Here is a 22,960-nt window from a genome sequence, read left to right as displayed (position 1 = left end):
TTTTTTTTTTTTTTTTTTTTTTTTTTTTTTTTGCTCTTACAAGTAAACAACAATGTGGTTGAGTTTAGAATTCTTGGCTTACAATCTGTTTTTCCTAAAACTCTGTAAAAGCTGCTCCAGTGTTTTCTAGCACTTAGGGCCACATGCCAGGTACTAAGCTATTGTCTAGCGGCTCCCAATGTAGCCTCTCTCCTCTGTTTTGTGAGGCGGGGCCAGAACTCAGCAAGTGTGTCTCTTCTGTAAGTTTGCTCCTAGACTCTGCCAATAGGGAGTACAAGACGAGGCAGGAAGCCTAGAGGTCAGAAAAGGGAGTTGTTTGTTGCTTCTGTGTTTTGTGTCTGTTCCTTTCAGTCCCACCTACTCAACAGATTTTTAGTCCAGTTGTTGTACTTGGTTCTTGTTTCCATTTTTTTCTTCCAACATTGCCACAAGCAGCTCACAGCATCGCTGCAGAGGCACAATTACCGTCTGTGCCAGGATCCTTCCTCTTAGGTCTTGAGGACTAAGTTCTGATTATTTTTATCTTGCCCAAATTCCTATCTAAGGGATGTAGGGAGTCATGCCCTACAAACCGTAAATTCTCATCGATAGGTTTTATTTAACCCTATATATTGGGAGTTACTTTCCAATCTGACTGGCATAACATTATGCCAGAAGAAGAAAGTCAAAATATTTTTACCCCAAAACATGTTTCTTTGCCACATTTTGAATGGCCCTGCAAAGCTGTCCTATGTGGGGGAATATTTGCATGTGTAAAGAATCTCTATTAACATAGCTAGATCTTTTTCTTCCAGGCCCTCCCAATCCTAAAGAGCTTAACTAAGAGTCCAGCACGTTTTAAAGATCTGGATAGGAAACATTTGTCATCTATTGTCTCTAAGGGCAGCTATCATAAGACTTCAGAAGAACCTTGGTCTCCGCAGTCTTTTACCTTAACCTGAACATTTCCTTTCTATCAATCCCAGGTCTCCAGACAAACTCAACCAATTGTCAACCAGAAAATTTTTAAATTTACCTATATCCTGGAAGCTCCCCACCACTGCTTTGAGTCCTGCCTTTCCAGACTAAACCAATGTATTTCTTAAATGTATTTGATTGCTGTCTCATGCATCCCTAAAATGTATAAAACCAAGCTGCACGCTGACCACCTTGGGCACAGGTTCTCAGGATCCCCTGAGGGCTGTGTCACGGGCCATGGTCACTCATATTTGGCTCAGAATAAATCTCTTCAAATATTTTACAGAGTTTGACTCTTATCGTCGACAGTCTGAATCCCAACTCCAAAGAGCACCTCTTTTAAACTACTAAATTTTGAGAATTCCAACCTTTTTTTTGTTGATCCCCCAGGCACTGGGATGCAGAAGCTCACAGTGAGTTATGCCCATATTCCTCTTTTTGCCTTTCTGATCCTCCAATCCTACTTAATAAACTTTTAAAATTCAATTCTCTTAAAATGACTGGTGTGACTTCTGCTTTCCCTTCCGGATCCTGACTGATACAGATTAGAAAGAATTACAAAGTCAGTCTTGCCCTCTTTAGTTTGCAGATAACCTGTATTTTTATATTTTCCAATATAGAAAAGTATAGACTATCTTCAAAATCTGAAATTTCCCCATGATATGGCTGTGTGTGTGTCTTCTTTCAATGTTTCCTCCCTGACAAGTTTTGGTGGGCCTTTTCGATCTAGGCTCAGGTTAGTTTTCAATTCAGGGAATCACCTTTTGCTTTTTTCTTTAGCTATTCTTTTTTTTGTGGGGGGAGTAGAAGTGTTTGTCTTATTCTTCTAGAATGCCCACTATAGTTGTTTCTCTTGCATTTAACCTCCCTGCCTTTTATTTTTATTTATTTGTTTATTTATTTTATGGAGTATCACTCTGTCACCCAAGCTGGAGTGCAGTGGTGCAATCTCGGCTCATTGCAATCTCCGCCTCCCGGGTTCAGGCAATTCTCCTGTTTCAGCCTTCTGAGTAGCTGGGACTACAAGCGCATGCCACCACACTTGGCTAATTTTTTTTTGTATTTTTAGTGGAGATGGGGTTTCACCATATTGGTCAGGCCTGTCTTGAACCCCTGACCTCAGGGGATCCTCCCACCTCGGCCTCCCAAAGTGCTGGGATTACAGGCATGAGCCACTGTGCCAGGCCCCTGCCCTTTTAATTATAATTTTTATCTCGGTTTTTTTGGCTTGGTGGTTTTGGGGAATTCCTTTTTTCTAGTTCACTTTCATCAGTATCCATTCTGCTATTCAGTACCTCTACTGAGATATCAATTTTGTCAGTCACATTCCCTCCTGCCCTAAGACTTCTCTCATTCTTTTATTGTTCCTTTTGATTGTAGGCTGCATTTATTTCATCAGTATAATATCCTCTCAAGTCTCACTAGAAACTCTAATTGTAACTTTAAAATGTTAAATCGTAACAGATTCTGTGTTAACTCTTTCATGAAAGTCATTCCATGTACTTTCTTTGCCTGATCCTCCTATTTTCCTATACTTCTCATAAAACAGGCACTTCTCCATGATATGTTAATATTCCCAAGTTTAGAGTACTCTTGGTGCCCTTTTAAAAAGCATTGCATTGTGTTTCTTATCTGAAGACCCCCACAACTATCCACTAACTAAACAGGGTTTTTTAGATCCAGTTGTGAAAATCAAAGTCCCAGGTTTCTATGTGTTTCCTCATAAAGATAAGCGTGGGAAATAAGGCTGAGGCCAGCAACTCTACAAAGAAGGCTCTGTCTGGATGAGGTCTCCACTCTTTCAGTTAATTTTTCTTTGATTTCTTTCTAATGTGCTTCCTAGAAAAAGAACTGTTGCCACTAGCCAAGAGGTTCCTCCTCCGGGACTACTCAGCCTCAGGGTGTCTCCTCTCCACCACTTTCAGCTGGATGGCCCCATCTCCAATCCATGGCCTCCATGGCTCAGGTAGAGGGCTTTCTACCCGTCTCTGAACAGTCAGCTCTTCCAGATTTTGCTCCTCCAACCCAGTGAGAAATTTACAGCTCTTCTCAGAATTATCTATCATTTCTACCCGACTCACTGAACAGTGTCAGTCAGAGCCCTAGCATCAGAAAGTACTCATCTTGAGAGTTGGTAAGAATGACTGACAACAGTATAACAGGTTTGAAAAAGGAAAGTGTTATCAGAAGGAAAGAAAACTGCAGTAGAGTTCAGCAATATTCTTCAGCAAAACAGGACTGAGTGTGCAGCAAGGTGCTTCAGCAAAGCAGGACTGAGTGGGCACCAAGGTGCTTTGACAAAACAGGACTGAGTGTGCAGCAGGGTGCTTCAGCAAAAGAGGACTGAGTATGCTGAGATGGATTTTTCCTTAGGGGTGTTTTGGACCTTAAAGCAGGAGCTTAAGGGAAATTTGAACCATATTAGCCCATAGGTCTGCATAAATGATTACATTTGTAGACATCGTGGTGCCTTGATGTCAACAAGGGTTGCGCGATGAGTTTCGACATGCATGCAATCCAGAGATGTATAGAAATTCTGGTTACTTGTAAATTTGGGGGAAAGAAACATGGAACCAGATGCCTGCTTTAGGTAATAAGAAAGCCCAATTACTTGTAATTCCTCAGGTAAGGAGTTTTGTCTCTGGATGGTCTGCTTGATGGGCATCAGGTGATCTTTCCTCTCCTTAGTGTCCACAAAGCTGTCAGCTCCCAGTGCCTTCTTTTGGTTTTAATGTACATTTTGCTGTTAGTTTCCTATGATTTCTGGGTAATGTTCTTTGGGTTTGTGGTATTCAATTCTTAGTTTCAACACTTTTTTTTTTTCTTTTTAAATTTACTTACATGTTTTTGTTCATTTCCACGGGTTGGAGGGATTGTAAAAGTAAGGCATGTATGCCATCATCTTTCCAGAAATCTGTCAATATATGATTTTTACTTGAACCTTCTATGGGATTTCATAAGAGAAAAAAATGTACATAATCATATGTAAAGAAAAGTAAAAGGATTTCATTAAAATTATTAATAATTATCAATATGCTGCTATTAAATGTATATACGTGTGTATAAATACACACAAACACATATATATCTCCACTCCCAACAACTTTTCTGAGCTTCAGACCACAGTTGCAACTGAATATCTGCATGAGACCGTCAATCTTAGTATTATCTTCATCAACACTTAACCTAGATTTTTTAAATGGAACTTACAGGGCCAAGCGCCGTGGCTCACGCCTGTAATCCCAGCACCTGGGAGGCCAAGGCAGGCAGATCACTTGAGGTCAGAAGTTTAAGACCAGCGTAGCCAACATGGTGAAACCCCATCTCTACTACAAATACAAAAATTAACTAAGTGTGGTGGCAGGTGCCTGTAATCCCAGCTACTCAGGAGACTGAGGCAGGGGAGTTGCTTGAAATAGGAAGGCGGCGGTCACAGCGAGCCGAGATTGCGCCACTGCACTCCAGCCTGGGCAAAAGAGAAAAACTCCGTCTCAAAAAAACCAAAAACAAAACAAAAATGGAACTTACAATAAGAGCTGAGACCCCAGCACTACCACTTACAAAGCTCTTGAAAGAAAACCAGTTGAAGCTCCTAACCTCTTACCCAATCACTTGTAAACTAGGGTAAATTTGAAATAGAAGAGCATTTTTGGAAGGGACTCCGCTGTTGGAGAAATGTGAGGGTACTTTTCCCCTCATCTCAAACTTAGAACAGAAAGCTGAAGAGGGACCAGTCAGAAATCTCAATTTGCCTTCCTTGGAACTTTGGGAGCACAGAGGACAGGTCTGTGCCTCCTCTGTGGCTCACTGTTGGCTGGCTGCTTTGTGTCAGACGAGTTGCCACCCAGGACATAATCTGTCCCTTCCAGTGTTTGTTGGAGCAAAGAAAACTTAAGAGTTTCCATGGGCCAAACATGAATCACATGGGAGAGACTTCTATAACCAGCTGAATGGGGGATCTGGGAGGATAAGGGCTCCTGCAGAAAACAGGAGGGTGGGAAGTAGTGAGAGAAGAGTGGCCATGAGAGAACAGGCTTCACAGAAATCAAGGAAACCACAAATCAAAAAGATTGTCTTCCCTCTTCCCCTTCTTCCCCTTGCATTTTCCCCCTTTATTTTGCTTTGTTTTATTTTCAAAGAATTTCACTTCTAACATATCAGATGATTTGCATATTAATTATCTTCATTTGTCATCCAGGCTGTGATGTCCATGAGGGGGCAGGGATCTTTGTGTATGTTGCTTACTGATGAACAGAAGAGTACTTGGGTCACAAGAGGAGCGAGAGAAATCTTTGTGGAATTTGAACATGAATTCAGTTGGAATCTCCAAAGAACAATGGGACCACCATGAAAGTAAACATTAAAGACCTTTCATGGCCAGAGAACCCCAGGGTGTGAGCACCATGATCTAACACCAGTCAGAGAAGCAAGTTCCTTCTCTCATCTCCCTTTTCTGATCCCTCCCCAGATGGAGCTACAATTCTGGAGAGGTCAGTGGTAGCCTAGTCGGCAGAATCCAGGAATAACAACCTAGAAATGGTTAACAGAGATGAAACCGAGTCCTTTCACAATATACATAGCCCACCCAAGGAATATCTGAGCTAAAATTAAGAGAAGATTTAATCCTAAATAAAAATCCAGAGTTTCATTATTAGAATTACACTGGACTGAACATGTTCAAGAGCTGGATCGTTTGGAAACAAGAAATAACTGGAGGGATGTTAAATTACCTAAAATTAACCTGAAATGTCATGAAGGCCGCAAAAGGTTTTATCCAAACACCCCCAGGGCTTTGAATGGACAGTTTCTAATTGCATTCCCCGAGTTATCCCTGTTTTACCGAGGCACTGGCATGGGAAAAAACCACCTTCTTCTCACTTGCAGCATTTTCCCTACTGCAAAAATTCTGGCTATCCTTTAGGGAACACATGTCTGTAATTTTTTCTATAGTATAACCAACAATTCAAATCCAGGGTCTATTTCCCATAACCCCTTCTTTTCTAGCATGTGATAAGTTGCATAATGCCTATTAAGCACTTAATAGATGTTTGATGAGTGAACAAGTGATCACATGATAGGGCCTCTTGAGATCAAAGATTAAAAAGCTCTAGAAGCGCAGGAAGGACAAACTGTGTATTCTGAAGTGTATGCAAGTGAAAATTAGGTAAGTAAAATGGGTGCATATTCATTTTTTTAATAGTCAGGAAAGGTCCAATCAAGTTTTCTTGAATCAGCCGGGCGCGGTAGCTCAAGCCTGTAATTCTAACACTTTGGGAGGCTGAGGCAGGCGGATCACTAGGTCAGGAGATCGAGACCATCCTGGCAAACACGGTGAAACCCCGTCTCTACTAAAAATACAAAAAAAACTAGCCGGGTGTGGTGGCAGGCGCCTGTAGTCCCAGCTGCTCGGGAGGCTGAGGCAGGAGAATGGCGTGAGTCCAGGAGGCGGAGGTTGCAGTGAGCCCAGATCGCGCCACTGCACTCCAAACTGGGCGATACAGCCAGACTCCGTGTCAAAAAAAAAAAGTTTTCTTGAATCGATAAATGAATGAATGAATGAATGAATGAATGAATGAATGAACTAACATAAGTGAATATGTGAATAAATGTCTGTACGTACACAGGCACGGTAAAAAGAGAAAACAAGCTTTTGTCGATGTTATTTAATGCAAATGAAGTGGATTTAGACATTTGTCCCTGTTTTTCATTTTCAGGTGATCCTTGTCTTTGTACTAAGCATTGGGTCTCTTATTATCTATTTCATCAATTCTGCTGAGTGAGTACAATGTCCAGTCATGCTTGTCTGCTATATCAGTACATTGCTCGGCTAATGTGGAATTTTCTCCTCAGGAATAATGCTTAATATACTTTCACACACACATGCACACACACACACAAGCTCATAAAAAATGATGTGGTTGGCCTCTCCCAGTAAGCACTAAGCCCAGCTCTGCAAAATATACAAGAGTTTCCTTGTATCCTGCCACCTTCCACTGCTAGGAGTCAGGGTGGTCTGCAACCCCCACCCCAGGTTTACTCTGGAGTCTCTGGGATGCCAGCCTTCAGCTTTCTTTCCCTCACCTAGGCCACTCATGAAGATTTTGTATGTCTTTGGTTTCCTTGGGTATTGGAGCAGAAACTCTGTTGTAGTTTCAGGGTTTCTCATAGGTTTCAGGCAACTTCGGATGGTATTGAGAAAGGAAAATGCCAGCCCTCACCTGCGGCAAAGAAGCGAATTGTTGCCTGCTGTCCTCTGAAAGCATCCTCTTCTTATTTCTCAGGGTTAGGGCAGCTATTTTGGACAAAGCCCATTCTACTCTGAATTTCATGTCAATCACCTGGGAATTATATTGGATTTCTAGCTAAAATGGAATTGGGATTGCAGGGCCGCAGAAAGCCAGGCAACTTTAGAGAACCTAGGGAAACTGGTTGTCTTTGCATTGTAAATTCCTAAGAGATCTTTTAGGATATTTTCTTTGAAATTGGTTCAAATCAATCCATTTGACCTAGAGTATCTCTGTATCAGAAGATAATAAAATTGAAATACACTGACTAGATAGATGATCTTGCAAACCAGGAAGAGCTCCATCATCTCTCTGGCTCTGAATCCCCATTGTTAAAATGGAAATAGAACCAATACATCCTAGGAAAGAAATTGTGGGTAATTTTCCTGTTATTTCCAGTGCCATGGGCAGTCCACTGGTTTTGTTCATGCGTTCCTCTACTCCCAAGAGAAAAGGTAATTTCCTTGAGATCTGAACTTAAGTGTCTGGATTCATGGTGAATAAAGAAAAATTCTCCTATTCTTTCCCTTTAGTTGGTCTTATATAGATACCACTTTTAAAATGTTCATCTTCACAAACTGTCCTTCTTTATTTCCCAGCCCTGTTAGAAGCTGTTCATCATACGAAGACAAAACCATTCCTATTGATTTGGTTTTCAATGCTTTCTTCAGTTTCTATTTTGGATTGAGAGTAAGTACCTACTGAAAGTGGGAGTGAATATCCAAACACCACAGGCACAACATGCAGAGAACTAACTGTGTCTCAGTTAGTCCTACAATCTGCCTGAGTTTTCAAACTCTAAAGATAGATCATCTGTGCTCTAACTTGCTAAATATATACTGATCCCTAAAAACTCTCTATCTTGCACGTGAAACCCTAAACCAGGTTAAAAGTTCCAACACAACATGAAAGTGATTCTTATGTTAAATGCCATCATCGTGTTCCCATGGCCTCCTTACTGGCTTCCCATCTTTACTAATAAAGTCAAACGAGCAGAACTTGAGTAGCAAGTCTCTGGAGATGTCTTTGGCTCCACTGGTGGCATGCCTGCAATACAACTGTGGAAAATAACTTTGTATCTTTGTTTCATTTTGTTACACTCATTTGTTAAATATTTCTCTCACTCTAGAGGTATTTATTAAGACCTTTTCTAGATCTAGATTTCAATCTCTTTATTCATTCCTTGTTTGTGGGAGACTAATGTGTGTATATAAAATATACACATATATGTATGTATATATAGGCATGCTATATATAAAAACATATCTTTTTTTTTTTTTTTTTAAAGACAGGATCTTGCTTTGTCATCTAGGCTGGAGTGCAATGATGCATTCTTCATTCACTGCAACCTATACCTCCCAGGTTCTAATGGTTCTCCTGCTTCAGCCTCCTGGGTAGATGGGATTACAGGTGCCTGCAACCATGTCCAGCTAATCTTTGTATTTTTAGTAGAGACAAGGTTTCACCATGTTGGTCAGGCTGGTCTCAAACTCCTGACCTCAAGCTATCTGCCTGTCTTGGCCTCCCAAAGCATCCACATAGCATATAAATATATGTGTCCGTGTATATGTAAAACAGAAGGAGATCAAGGCTTCAGCTGATGATTAAAATGTAGCTGAATAATGCTGTCTCTTGTGTTCACTTCAAAATTCTTGAGGGTAACAGAATTTGTGTTATTCTGTTTCCGTTTCATAGTTTATGGCAGCTGATGACAAGATCAAGTTCTGGCTGGAGATGAATTCTATCGTAGACATCTTTACCATCCCACCAACCTTTATTTCTTACTATTTGAAGAGCAATTGGCTAGGTAAGTGTGCTGTGGGAACTGGTAGCAATATCTATGAAAAAATAAAAACTCAACATTCATTTATAAGTATCTATTTTCATTTTTGCTTAATGCCTGACTGTCATTTTAAAAACCCCTCACCTTAATAGTATGGTTTTACAATACACCTGCAGAAACCTTTTAACTTTAACACTTTGCAACGCAGCAGGCACGCAGTAGGTGTTCAATAGGTGTTGATGGAATTGACTGCACTTGTAATGTGAGAGGCAAGGTACCAACATCTCATTCCCCTCATGACACCTTTATGCTGGGATCCCACAGGACCTGGGGAGGTCAAAACCTCCCTTTGTCTTTAAAAGCTAATCATCACCTCCATATGTACTATGGCATTTTAGAGAATTATTTATTTAATTGTTTTGTCTTTAAGGTGAATGTGTTGACAGTGCATGGACATTATGTAGCTTTTATCAGTTTCATAAAATAAATATGAATTCCATTCCTTGCTAACATTATCATGCCACCTAAAGTAAAATATTATACAAACATTGTGAAGCATATCATAGAGACTGTAATGTCAGGAGTTTAAGTGGTTAAGGGAAAATTTGCTCTCTGTTCCAAAGAAGAGTTAAATAGAGTAAAATGAATAGTCCCCATAATATGTCAGGCATGCTTCTACATGCTTGATAGGGATGCTACAACTCTGTGAGGTTGGTACTATTATAATAGTAACATTTTACATTTTACATTCCCATCTTACAGATAAGGAACTAGAGACGGTGAGGGGATTGCCTTAGGTTACAACAGTGTCAGGGCTAGTATTTGAACTACAGCTTAAGCTGTTACACCTGTAACTTGAGAACAGATTTGGAACATGTCGAGAAGAAAAAGAATGTAAGCAATTCCAATGATGTTATAACGTAGGCTCCCTCTGGGGTGACCCTCTGATTTTGGCAGCTTTCTTCTTTCCACTGGTTTGTAGGTTTAAGGTTCCTAAGAGCATTGCGGCTGCTAGAACTCCCTCGAATCTTGCAAATTCTACGAGCCATCAAGACCAGGTAAATAGCCCTGACCGAAGTACTGCTTACTTACTAGTTTGGATTAGAAAATGAATGTATTAACTGGACCTTAAACTCAATGCATTTCTTATCAGAATTTCAGTGCAAAGATCATGAAATCTCTCAGCTGCCAAAATATTATTTGTTCACATTCTCCCATTATATTGCATCTTAAAGTAGCTGAAAACTTTGCAATCGTTTTAAATCACTGGTTTAGTCTTTGTTTTGTAAAGCTATGGTGTATAAGTTTATTTAGGTTTTAATTCTAGGTCCCTCCACCAAAAAAAAAAAAAGTCAAAACAATTCAGAGGTATTGGTTCCATATATTTGCTTTAACAACGCACGTCTCTCCTGGCTAGGTAAAGAAAAAGAAATAATTCTTCAGGCATTAGAGTGTAAAACAATTCCTTGAAGCATATGTTACCCAGTAGCAGCCAGCAGTGAACTATTGCTTGCAGAAATATAGCCACCTAAGTATTTCCAGACAACAAGAACATAATCCAAACTGCCTTTGAGCAGCAATACTTGTAAAGTTTTGAGCAGTTTGGTCTGTTACCCACTCAAAATCTCCATGCCTTGACAGTCAAACTAGAAGCATCAAATATTAGAGGCCAGGTGGATTTCATTTCTATGTGTTTATGAATTATGGAGAAGCTGGAGGAGGAAAGGCTGCTCCTGTGTGACAGGTGGTTCTGCCTGAAAACCAGAGAATCTCAGCTAAACTCTAGGGCTCTCCTTAGGTGACAAGGGCCCCTCTCATCCTTCACTTGAAGACCCTGTTATCAGTTCAGCAGCCTGAGTGACTTTATATTTTTGTGTTCTGTTCAGAATTTTATTTTGCAAATCTGCTCCCTGGATTTCTACTCCTTGGATTCCTGGCATAATGCATTGCATATTACTATGTTGGACAATATAACAATCTCTATGATCCACATGTAGCATATTTTAAAAGTGATATGAGGCTAGTGGACATCGCAGCAAAATTCAGACTTTCCAAACAAGTATATGTAACTGGGCGAGTTTCAAAGCTGTGTTTCTCAACCTCTAATGTGTATGTGAATCAAGCAGAGAATCTTGTACCAGTGCAGATTGAGAGATCGGGGCAGGGACTGGGATGCTGCATTTCGAATATGTTCTCGGGTAACGCCATTCCTTCTGGTCCATGAGCCACACTTTGTGTAGCAACATCTTAGAGGATGAGGTGTTTATGCTGTTCTGGAATCTGTTAGACCCAACAGCTCTTTGTCTTTCTTCCTCTAGTAACTCAGTGAAGTTTTCCAAACTATTGTCAATAGTTCTCAGCACCTGGTTCACAGCTGCGGGATTCATTCACCTGGTAAGCATCTCATCACAATTCCTAGTGGTGTCTGTTGTTACCAGCATCCGTTTTTTGAAAAATGGAAGGGAACCTGCTGAGCCCCTGTCTCCACCACTGTAAGCCAGTTAGAGGTGTGTCTTTCTACTTCCCATTTTCAGGTTTTCTTTACCCTCATATTCTCACAAATATGTATATCCTACAATCAAGGTGTCTCTGTTTCCTCTTCCAACTTTCAAAACCTACTCTTAGGGAAAGACCCAGTAAGCTCCAAAGGTATCAGCAATAAGTAAAACGTATCACTGTATCTTCATAAGAGTTCTAGCGTTAAAAAAAATTAAAAAGTGAAGGAAATGAAGCCAGTTACAGGATTTCAGACTTATAAATGCTGGAAACATATGAGGGAGGAGTTACTGTTGCAAAGGGGAGTTTGGGGGCTTTTTTGATCCTCCTCCTGAAATCAGTCTGTATACCTAGCTGCCTCCTTTGCCTATAGGAAAGGCTGGTTCTTATCCCACATAATGAGAAATCTAGGAAATGGATCTCAACCATAGGAAAGGAACTCCTGGACCTTACTTTGTGAGGACAGTTGAGGAGCAGTCAATAGCAAATACAGAAATTGATGGGAAATGTTAAAAGCCTGCAAAAGCCGTTGAGCTAAACAAAACAGAATTCATAACAGGTCTTTTTTATCTGAGCCCTTCTCTCAGTATTAATGTAAAACAATAATTTAAAAATACATTAAAAAGTTACCATTGTTCAATTCAACAAGAAAAATGTCAAATGCAAACAAGGATATGAACCTTCAAGAAATCTGAAGCTCTCTACGTCCTCCTCAGCACTCAGGAAGGAAAGAGATTTTCCCGAAGTGTCACAGCAGTAAAGGCTGATTCCTGGATTTAGAGAATTGAACCTTCGAGTCCTGGGCCCACCAGGGGACAAGTAGACATTAGTGTCCCTTTAGAAACCTCGTGGCCGCCACAGGATGCTAAAGGAAAAGTCATTAGGGCTTTTTCTTTTTCCTTTAATAGCTGTTTCAATGAGAGGCTCAAAGCCTAAATGTGGCCTACAAGCATATTATTATATTTGACCTAATTATGTTTTAATTTTTTGTTTGCTATTTTTTGTCACTTGCTGACTTTTATGAAGAGCTCACATAAAAATCAGAATTTCTGAATTCTTCGGGAAAATATAAGGTTCTAATAATCCCACTCTCCCAAGGCCACCAAACCTTTAGCTGAAGAATAGCTTCGTATCACAAGGTCGAGAGATCGAGACCATCCTGGCCAACATGGTGAAACCCCATCTCTACTAAAAATATAAAAATTAGCCAGGCGTGGTGGCATGCATCTGTAGTTGCAGCTACTCAGGAGGTAGAGGCAGGAGAATTGATTGAACCCAGGAGGCACAGGTTGCAGTGAGCCGAGATCGTGCCACTGCACTCCAGCCTGGCAACAGAGCGAGACTCCATCAAAAAAAAAAAAAGAGTATCTTCTCCCTATGTACAGCAGGTGCTCTTGGGTTTAACACAGTCTCTGCCAGGCCTACTTGAATCATTGTAGTTTTGCTCCACTCCTCTAAGGATGTGAGCATGTTTCCCTGCTGGACATCTGGTCTCCCAGGAAAGGAGACCTCCAGCAAGGAAGTAAGCACAGAAAAAAGGAGAAGCAATCAGATGACATGTGAATTAAATGGTGCCACTTTGAGCCATACCAATTTCTAGAACATTAAAAACCTAGAAGAACTATATCCCAGAGCAAAGAGGATAGCAGATTTTATTGAGGGGATATTTGAAATGGCAAACCAAAATAAAAGCTATGGTTATCCTAACTCACCATCTTCCCATTCTCATACTATCCTTCAGCTAAAAGTTGATATCATTCAAAGATTAATATTAACTAGAAATGAATCAATATGGCACCTGTGCCTAAATTCTGCTAAAAATAACAAGAAGGTGTATTGGAAAGCAGAGAGAAACATTCGCATAATAGAAGTTACAAAATAGAACAGTTATGAGAGCATCAATTAAGATAATTTGCCCAAGGGAACAAAGGAAAAGTTAAGAAAAAAAGCCCTTTATATTTAAAACAATAAATAAATTTTTTAGAAAAACTGAAAATGATCCTTCATAGAATATTTATATGGTTTTAACTGAGGGATTATTAAACAGTAGAAGTAATTGAAAGTGGACCAAAAGACATCAGAGAAAAATAACAAGAAGAGTATTACAGAGCTAAAAACCACATTAGAGGGAACCAAAATGTAATACATTTGACAAAATCACATTCAGAAACATGATGGACAGGACTGGAGCAAAAATCTTGACATGGAAAATAACAAAGATACTCAAATCGTTGTAAAAAAGAAACGTGAAAGTGGGACAATATTGATGCAACCTACTGTAAATATCATTAGGGTATTACAGAAAATAATAAATGGTGCCAGAAAAGTGTTTTAAAATAAGGTGTTGAATCTGTAGATTAAAGGATATACTGTATTCCAGGAAAGACAATTCTAAGATATTAATTCTAATCATATATTGGAGCAGTTAACAGACATTCAGGGATAAAAAGATAATCCAAGCAGAACAAAACAAGATTTATACAGGGGGGAACCAATGAGACTAGCTTCAGGTTTCTTGGCAATATAGATCAATACCAGAAGATGATACAGCAGTGTCTATAAAGTTTGCATAAAAGAAAGTGTAACCTGTCTTGTCATTTTAAGCGTGCAAGGGGTAACGCACCAGTGAGCTTCTTTTGAATCTGTATTAATAGCTTAATGATAAAATTCAGCCACATAGGAGATTAATGAAAAGAGAATTCAAGAATGGGGAAGCCATGGTAAGAAGTAGTGATAGTGGCTGGGCACGGTGGCTCACGCTTTTAATCTCAGCACTTTGGGAGGCCAGGGCAGGCACATCATTGGAGGTCAGGGGTTCGAGACCAGCTTGGCCAACATGGTGAAACCTCGTCTCTACTAAAAATACAAAACTTAATTGAGTATGATGGCAGGTGCCTATAATCCCAGCTACTTGGGAGGCTGAGGCAGGTGCATCACTGGGGGGCAGGAGTTCAAGACCAGCCTGGCTAATGAAGCCTTATCTCTACTAAAAATACAAAAAAATTAGCTGTGTATGGTGGCATGCAACTGTAATCTCAGCTACTTGAGAGACTGAGGCAGGAGAATCATTTGAATCTGAGAGATGGAGGTTGCAGTGAGCTGAGATCATGCCACTGCACTCCAGCCTGGGTGACAGACTGAGAATCCATCTCAAAAAACAAACAAACAACAACAACAAAAAACATGATATTTTGGTCAGGCCCCTTGGCTCATGCCTGTAATCCCAGCGCTTTGGGAGGCCAAGGAGGGGTGGATCACCTGAGGTCGGGAGTTCGAGACCAGCCTGGCCAACATGGGGAAACCCTGTCTCTACTAAAAATAGATAAATTAGTCAGGTGTGGTGGCAGGCACCTGTAATCCTAGCTACTTGGGAGGCTGAGGCAAGAGAATTGCTTGAGCCCAGGAAGTGGAGGTTGCAGTGAGCCGAGATCATGCCACTGCACTCCAGCCTGAGTGACAGAGCAAGACGTCTCTCAAAAACAAAACAAAAAAGTAGTGGTAGTGATTACTGAATGGATATAAAATAGAGCTAAGACATAACCAAGGTAATTATCACTACAGAATAGAATGTAGATGCACAAAGTAAAAGTAATATAGCTAATATAAATGTTGATGGGCAGGTAAGAGAAGATGAGAGAATGTCCTCATATTCTTCTTCCTAGTGTATCTCATCTAAAGTTGAAACAAAGTTTAAAATAATAAGAATTCAGTTTTGAAATATGCAGTTAAAGTAGATAATGATTCAGTCTGTTAACATTAGTCTGTAATACTTTACCTTAACTGTATTTCCCACCTTGGACTGATGGGTCAATACTAACATGGTTAAGAGGAAGAACAATGTGAATAAGTAGACCCACAGAAGGCTGCCAACTCCCTTCTTCCATAAACTAAAGAGATACTGAGGAAGTGGAAAGGGATTTGAAACACCAAATTATTACTCCCAAGGACAATGAGTTAAATTTTAAAGCCTTTTTTAAAAAATTGTAAAGGATATTTCCAGATTAAAATAAATTTAGTTTTACTTTGTACATATTGTGCAGGGATAATATTGAATCCCTCTACTATGAGTTGTAAGAGACACTATGGGATTTTAGCTTAAAGGGAACTGTACCAATAAATATGAATGATTTAAATCTGTGTGACTTAAATTTGGTTTTCTTGTAATGTACATCTTGGAAAATAGTGAAGACTCCAGAAGTCAGTGACTTTGCAACAGTATCCACTATCAGCCATAAGACATAAGAACAGACATATAATCCCATTCTTTCTTTGGAGTGGAGTATTATAGGGGTCCACACTCTTAACCTGTTCATTAAATTTAAGAAAGGATCAGCACTTGGCACATCACTTTTAAAAGGGAACAAATATCTGAGCAAACTGCATGGTTTCTAATTTCCTTCCTAGTTCTTAAAACAAAACGAAAAGACCACTTCCCCAGTTAGACATCTCTAAGATTTTATCATCTTTTGTGCTAAATAGAAATGGAAACATCTAGAAAATATGTGAGGTGAGGAGGAAAAAAGAAAAAACAAAAAAAAATTTTATTATAAACTATACATGTATAAATGTATGTTATATATAATATGTTACATAATATTTTACTCATATTTATAATAAATTTATATATGATATANGGGAACTGTACCAATAAATATGAATGATTTAAATCTGTGTGACTTAAATTTGGTTTTCTTGTAATGTACATCTTGGAAAATAGTGAAGACTCCAGAAGTCAGTGACTTTGCAACAGTATCCACTATCAGCCATAAGACATAAGAACAGACATATAATCCCATTCTTTCTTTGGAGTGGAGTATTATAGGGGTCCACACTCTTAACCTGTTCATTAAATTTAAGAAAGGATCAGCACTTGGCACATCACTTTTAAAAAGGGAACAAATATCTGAGCAAACTGCATGGTTTCTAATTTCCTTCCTAGTTCTTAAAAACAAAACGAAAAGACCACTTCCCCCAGTTAGACATCTCTAAGATTTTATCATCTTTTGTGCTAAATAGAAATGGAAACATCTAGAAAATATGTGAGGTGAGGAGGAAAAAAGAAAAAACAAAAAAAAATTTTTATTATAAACTATACATGTATAAATGTATGTTATATATAATATGTTACATAATATTTTACACATATTTATAATAAATTTATATATGATATAAATGTCTAAGTTACTTCATTTATCTAATATTAAAAAATCTGATAAATTTAGTTTTCTTGAAAGGTGAAGACTCAAAGAAAAAATCAGAAGAAAATATTTTAAAGGTTTTTTTTTTTTTAATCAACAAAAGACCATTGTGCAAAGAGGTAAACAACTTGGAAAACTGGTTTGTTTTTCCATAGACACTAGCATTCTATATGCTTAAGCTTAGTGAAATGAAGTGCTCATTTAAGTGCTTCTTTCTTTAATGATAATCCTAATCTGGTTAAAAAGTGAGAATATGTTATAATTGCTCAGTCTGAGAGCCTTTGGAGTCCCCTGGCTCCAGGATGCAATGCTTGCACCTACTTGAAAAGAGAGCACAGAGGCATCTGTGCCCTGTGGAGCTTTTCAAATGCTGTGCTGCAGCTACAAGCCCCCTCAGATTTTGGCAATGATCACAATTAAGGAAACCAAGACTTTACACTCACTACCGTGATTTACAAACTCTTCCATTTATGTAAACTCTTCATAGCAACCTGAAAGCCATTTGGTATTTCATTTGGATTGAATGAAGTGCAATTAATCTCGTGTTTTGCCTATTCTTTAAAATTCTTCTCTTGGATTCTATTCAGAGACGTTTCCTGAGTCTTCTCTCTTTGGACAGGTGGAAAATTCTGGTGATCCCTGGCTCAAAGGTAGAAATTCACAGAATATATCATATTTTGAGTCAGTTTACCTGGTCATGGCAACAACGTCAACTGTTGGCTTTGGAGATGTGGTAGCCAAGACATCCTTAGGACGGACGTTCATCATATTCTTCACACTGGGGAGTTTGGTGAAGAGTATTTTTAATATATTTTGAATATAGCTACATAAACCAGAAAATATTTGGTTAATGGTAATCAATGAAGCAATATAGGTTTAAGAGTGAACGTTGCATTACTTGGGGCACGTGTCAAGGGGAAATGAAAACATGCACAGATCCCGTATTTTCCAAACTGCATCCCCTGGAGCTCGGGATAAAATTGCTCAGTTTCCAGGGATGAAGGATGGTAGACAAAAGAAGCAGACTTTCCTGATTAAGCTTTACATTGATTTGAGCAAACCTATCTTCCTTCATAGTTTACCCATCAAACTAAAGTCTTTCTTCTAGAGGAAGGCTATTTGAGATTTGATCTGAAGAAAATTCCATCCCTCTCAGCTCAAATGAGTAACCTTTCACTAAAACAGCATTTAACTTTAGAGATGTGAACATCTGTGCCTGGCTTACGAGTGTAGCAAAGGCAAAAGCCTTCTTTTGTTTTAGTGACTTTCATTTCAATTCCTTAAATTCCACAACAGAGTTCTCCACTCCACTTTATTTGATACCTACGCATCCACGGTCTCACATCCCTTTTTTTCAGTCATTGTCTCTTAACTCTCCTCTGTCCCATAGGCTTTCATTCCAAGCCCCAAATAGAATAAACTCAGGGTGAGAAGGGAAGTTTTAAGTGATAAAAGGAGGGCGGCCGGGCGCGGTGGCTCACGCCTGTAATCCCAGCACTATGGGAGGCCAAGGCGGCGGATCACGAGGTCAGGAGATCGAGACCATCTTGGATAACACAGTGAAACCCCGTCTCTACTAAAAATATAAAAAATTAGCCGGGCATGGTGGCGGGCGCCTGTAGTCCCAGCTACTGAGGCTGAGGCAGGAGAATGGCGTGAACCGGGGAGGCGGAGCTTGCAGTGAGCCGAGATCGCGCCACTGCACTCCAGCCTGGGCGACAGAGCGAGACTCCATCTCAAAAAAAAGAGTTAATTAATTAAAAGGAGGGCCGGGCACGGTGGCTCAGGCCTGTAATCCCAGCATTTTGTGAGTCCAAGACAGGCGGATTCCCTGAGGTCAGGAGTTCGAGACCTGTTCCAGACCAGCCTGGCCAACACGGAGGCACCCCATCTCTACTAAAAATACAAAAATCCGTCAGGCCTGGTGGCAAGCACCTGTAGCCCCAGCCACTTGGGAGGCTGAGGCAGGAGAATCGCTTGCACCTGGGAGGTGTAGGTTGCAACGAGCTGAGATCTCGCCACTGCACTCCAGCCCGGGAGACAGACAAGAGACTCTGTCTCAAAACAAAACAAAACAAAAGTGATGAAAGGATAAGACATGTGGGGAAGTCACCTTGCTGCTTTCCTTTGTTTTCATCATTTTGAATACAGAAAAGCCTTGTATTAAATTTTAACAAAATTCAAAGGCTGAAATAAGGAAGAAAAACGGGGTCCCTTTTAACATGCTATCATGTACTCTTAGATGACAAAGTTTTACATACCCTCCTTTTCCTTTCTAATCTTGAAATTTTTGGAGTATTCATCAACATAATTAGAACTAAGATTTTATTTGCTGATCAATTTTAGATATTGTTTGCAAACTATATACCTGAAATGGTGGAACTGTTTGCTAACAAGAGGAAATACACCAGTTCCTATGAAGCACTCAAAGGAAAGAAGTAAGTAGTGTTTTAAGTATTTCTACAGTTCAAGAAATTCTATTAGCCACATATCTCGTTCTAGACATCTATTGTCTGCCTTAGCTGTAGAACTCAAGATGAATATATCAGCAACATCTTGCATTCACTAAAAAGGATTGTGCTCAACTAAATACCATAAGAAAATGATATTTGCTACTTGACACAAACTGCTACATAGATGCCCATAAGAATACTAAATCAACTAAAATGACAGATAATGTTGTAATTCACTGTCAATAAATATTATTGATTATGGCACTATTTGTACATTCCTTTTCACTAACTTCTCCTATTGTCATTATCAATTGTCTTACTCATTTTCCTTGTATGGGTAACCTATGGCTAATTTTACATAATGGATAAGATTAAAGCCATGATTCCAATTTAAAATAATTAGTTTAATTCAGTTGTCTTAGCCAAAGCTCCCCTAAGCCATCTGGGGCTCATTTATGGATGAGGATTTGCCCGCGTGAGAAGTTTCTACCCTGTCTTCTGTAGCGCCTCCTAGATAACTGATTTTTTTTTCATGCCACAGCCATGTGTTCCCAGGAGGAAAATGGAGTGGAGTTGTTTTTATATTATTTCTTCTTGGATTCATGTTACCTTAGCTTCCATTAGGTTTTTTTCCTATCTAAGACAAAAGAATGAAATGGAGATTTTTTTTTTTTTTTTTTTTTTTTTTTTTTTTGAGACAAGAGTCTCCCAGGCCGGAGTGCAGTGGCGCGATCTCGGCTCACTGCAAACTCCGCCTCCCGGGTTCATGCCATTCTCCTCCCTCAGCCTCCCGAGTGGCTGGGACTACAGGCGCCCGCCACCACGCCCAGCTAATTTTTGCATTTTTAGTAGAGACGGAGTTTCATTGTGTTAGCCAGGATGGTCCCGATCTCCTGACCTCGTGATCCACCCGCCTCTGCCTCCCAAAGTGCAGGGATTACAGGCGTGAGCCACTGCGCCCGGCCTGAAATGGAGATCTTAAATTAGATGTGATCCTTTTAAAATCTTAGTCCCTGTCTACTGTAATGAAAGACGCATAATGGAGATAGACTCCCTCAAAGCAGTCTCTTAATACAGTTGGATGAAAACTATAATTGACCTAGGACTATGAAGAGGAAAGGAAAAATATGATGAAATGAACAAAAAATAAATAGTGAGAAGCAATGAATTTAACTAGATAAGCCAAAATCGGGCCTCATTTGTCTCAGGAAAAGCCTTTGGGGCACATACAAAATCAGTCAATAGGTCTGGGAATGTTAACGTTAACTTAGGTTAAAATTATGTTTTCAGTTTTCTTCAATGAGTAGTAGGAGGAAAATAGTTCCTTTAAATGCGTTAAACCTCAGAAAATTTTCATGACAAAAACTATGTGCATAGAGTTCTGCACCTGTCTTCGATGTCGCTCCACTGGGCTCATGTTTTTGTAACTCCTAGATATTTGTAAATGTGGAAGATAAGCTGAAACAATCTGGAATGTGGTGCTTTCTCAGCCATGATATTTGGCTCTGGAAACATTGATGAACTTTTCTGCTCCTCAAGAAAAAAACAAACAACAACAACAACCCAATATCAGACAACTAGGAATCAAGTGAAAAAATGAAGTGAAAAATCTATTATAAGTTATAAATAAATGTGAAAAATCTAGCAATAATAGTAGTTGCTCTTGTATTCTTAAAAAGCTAGGTGCAATTTAAATGTTTGGAGTCATATTCTACTTGAGATGAGATAGAAGACTGTGGATATCTGATGCTTCTTTTGTATTAGAAATGCAGTCCTTAGTGTTTCAACGTTTAAAATCTGATGCAGGCCAGGCACGGTGGCTCATGCCTGTAATTCCAGCACTTTGGGAGACTGAGGAGGGCAGATCACCCGAGGTTGGGAGTTCAAGACCAGCCTGACCAACATGGATAAACCCCATCTCTACTTAAAAAAATACAAAATTAGCTGGGCATGGTGGTGCATGCCTGTGATCCCAGCTACTTGAGAGACTGAGGCAGGAGAATCACTTGAACCCAGGAGGTGGATGTTGGAGTGAGCCGAGATCACGCCATTGCTCTCCAGCCTGGGCAACAAGAGCAAAGCTCCATCTCAAAAAAAAAAAAAAAAAGTCTTGGTGATGCAAATACCATATTTATTGAAAACTAAGTTTGAGCTAATTATTCATCTCTAAATGCTGACAGGAAGGTGCTTGTGTTCCTCGGATGATCCACCTCACCTGTTCTTGCTGCCTAGGTTCATTGTGGTCTGTGGAAACATCACCGTGGATAGTGTGACCGCTTTCCTGAGGAATTTCCTCCGTCGCAAGTCAGGAGAGATCAATACCGAAATTGTTTTCCTGGGAGAGTAAGTATATCTGTATGGCTCATGGGTTCTAAATTAATATTTAAAATATGAGTGAATATTTTTAATGCAAGAAAATCACCTTCACAATATTTATAGAAAAATTAGATATTGATCATAAACAAAACAAAAAAGAAATCTTTGACCACGCTAATCTCTGCAAATATTTTGGAATATATCTTGTCAGATGTTTTTCTGCATAGGTACTAATATGATTTAAGTGATTACTATTTGACATTTAGGTTACACTACACATTATTATCATATATGAGTGTAATCTTATGCAAAAGCCTGGTGCACTTGATAACTATTATTCTGTTAATTCTCAGAATTAGAAATGTGACGTTCAAATCAATACAGAAATAATTGCTCTTGATGCTGTTTTTGTCCTATGCAGTCTTTCTTTCCACTAGCAGAGCCTAAGTCAAATATTTTGTCGAGCACTGGGAAATACATATTTAGTACAGAAAGATTTTAAGTATAGCTTAGGTATACAAAATGATTTCTTATATTTTAATTTTATAATTTTCAATTTGGTAAGATTGACTAATTTTCTATGTTTTGACTGTTGGCTTTTCTTTTGAAATTTTCTGTTTTCATCCCCTCCTATTAGGTGGATTGATTACCTGTTGCTTTACTGACTTTTCTACTCAATATATGTTGATACTAGGCATTTTGTGTTACATGTTATACATATTTTTCTTCCTACTTTCACCTTTTAATTTTTTTCGTACTTTTATTTTCATACAGAAGTGTTTGATTTGCATGCATTCCAGTCAGCCCATTCTTTTAGTGTTTAAGATCCGTGGAATTGTTTTGCCTGATGTGTAGATAATTGACTTATTTATTTTTCTCAAATGATTCATCAGTTACACAAATATCATTCACTAAATAAGTCAGCCAGATTTTGAAATGACATTTTGATCTTACATGGGATTGTATACAGCATCGCCTCCATCTTTGGGCACTGTGTAGTTGAGCACTCTGCTTTTACATTATGACATGTTCAATTCACCATAAATCTGGGCCCTTATATATGGAATAACTGATAGCAGTTTGAAGCACTCTACTATGTTACTGACAGCCAAGAATTCTGTTTAAGTAGCATCACCGTGTCCATCTTTCTAGCAATTTGTGCATTATTTAAATCTTTTGTTAGAAAACAGTAGAAACAAAGAGTACTAAAACTAGGAATTAAAAGCTAATTATTATGATCCAGCTGAGACAGAGAGGAAATCAATAGATGTGTGACATGTTTTACCTGCCGTTGCATTTTTATGGACTCATGTGCGTTGTTGTATGTACTTGCCGAGATAGTGAATAATATTTTTTAATGGAGAAAAATGTGGAAAGTATCTATCTATTTATTTATTTATTTATTTATTTATTTATTTATTTTGAGACGGAGTCTCGCTCTGTCGCCCAGGCTGGAGTGCAGTGGCGCCATCT

At 39.1% G+C, this 22,960-nt stretch overlaps 1 protein-coding gene across 1 annotated transcript in view; it reads left to right on the top strand.

Moving 5' to 3' along the window:
• KCNU1 (potassium calcium-activated channel subfamily U member 1) overlaps positions 1-22,960 on the top strand; it is a 166,533-nt gene that overhangs the window by 18,322 nt on the left and 125,251 nt on the right. The window contains exons 3-10 of the mRNA XM_017849394.1: positions 6,672-6,733; positions 7,841-7,931; positions 8,937-9,048; positions 10,007-10,082; positions 11,343-11,418; positions 17,338-17,508; positions 19,065-19,156; positions 21,404-21,514. Coding sequence (XP_017704883.1) covers positions 6,672-6,733; positions 7,841-7,931; positions 8,937-9,048; positions 10,007-10,082; positions 11,343-11,418; positions 17,338-17,508; positions 19,065-19,156; positions 21,404-21,514 — 791 coding nt within the window. The remainder of the gene's footprint in view (positions 1-6,671; positions 6,734-7,840; positions 7,932-8,936; positions 9,049-10,006; positions 10,083-11,342; positions 11,419-17,337; positions 17,509-19,064; positions 19,157-21,403; positions 21,515-22,960) is intronic.

This window comes from Rhinopithecus bieti, unplaced genomic scaffold (assembly GCF_001698545.2).
Source record: "Rhinopithecus bieti isolate Rb0 unplaced genomic scaffold, ASM169854v2 scaffold_32047, whole genome shotgun sequence".
Taxonomy (NCBI): Eukaryota; Metazoa; Chordata; class Mammalia; order Primates; family Cercopithecidae; genus Rhinopithecus; species Rhinopithecus bieti.
This window is presented reverse-complemented; position numbering and strand designations above follow the sequence as displayed.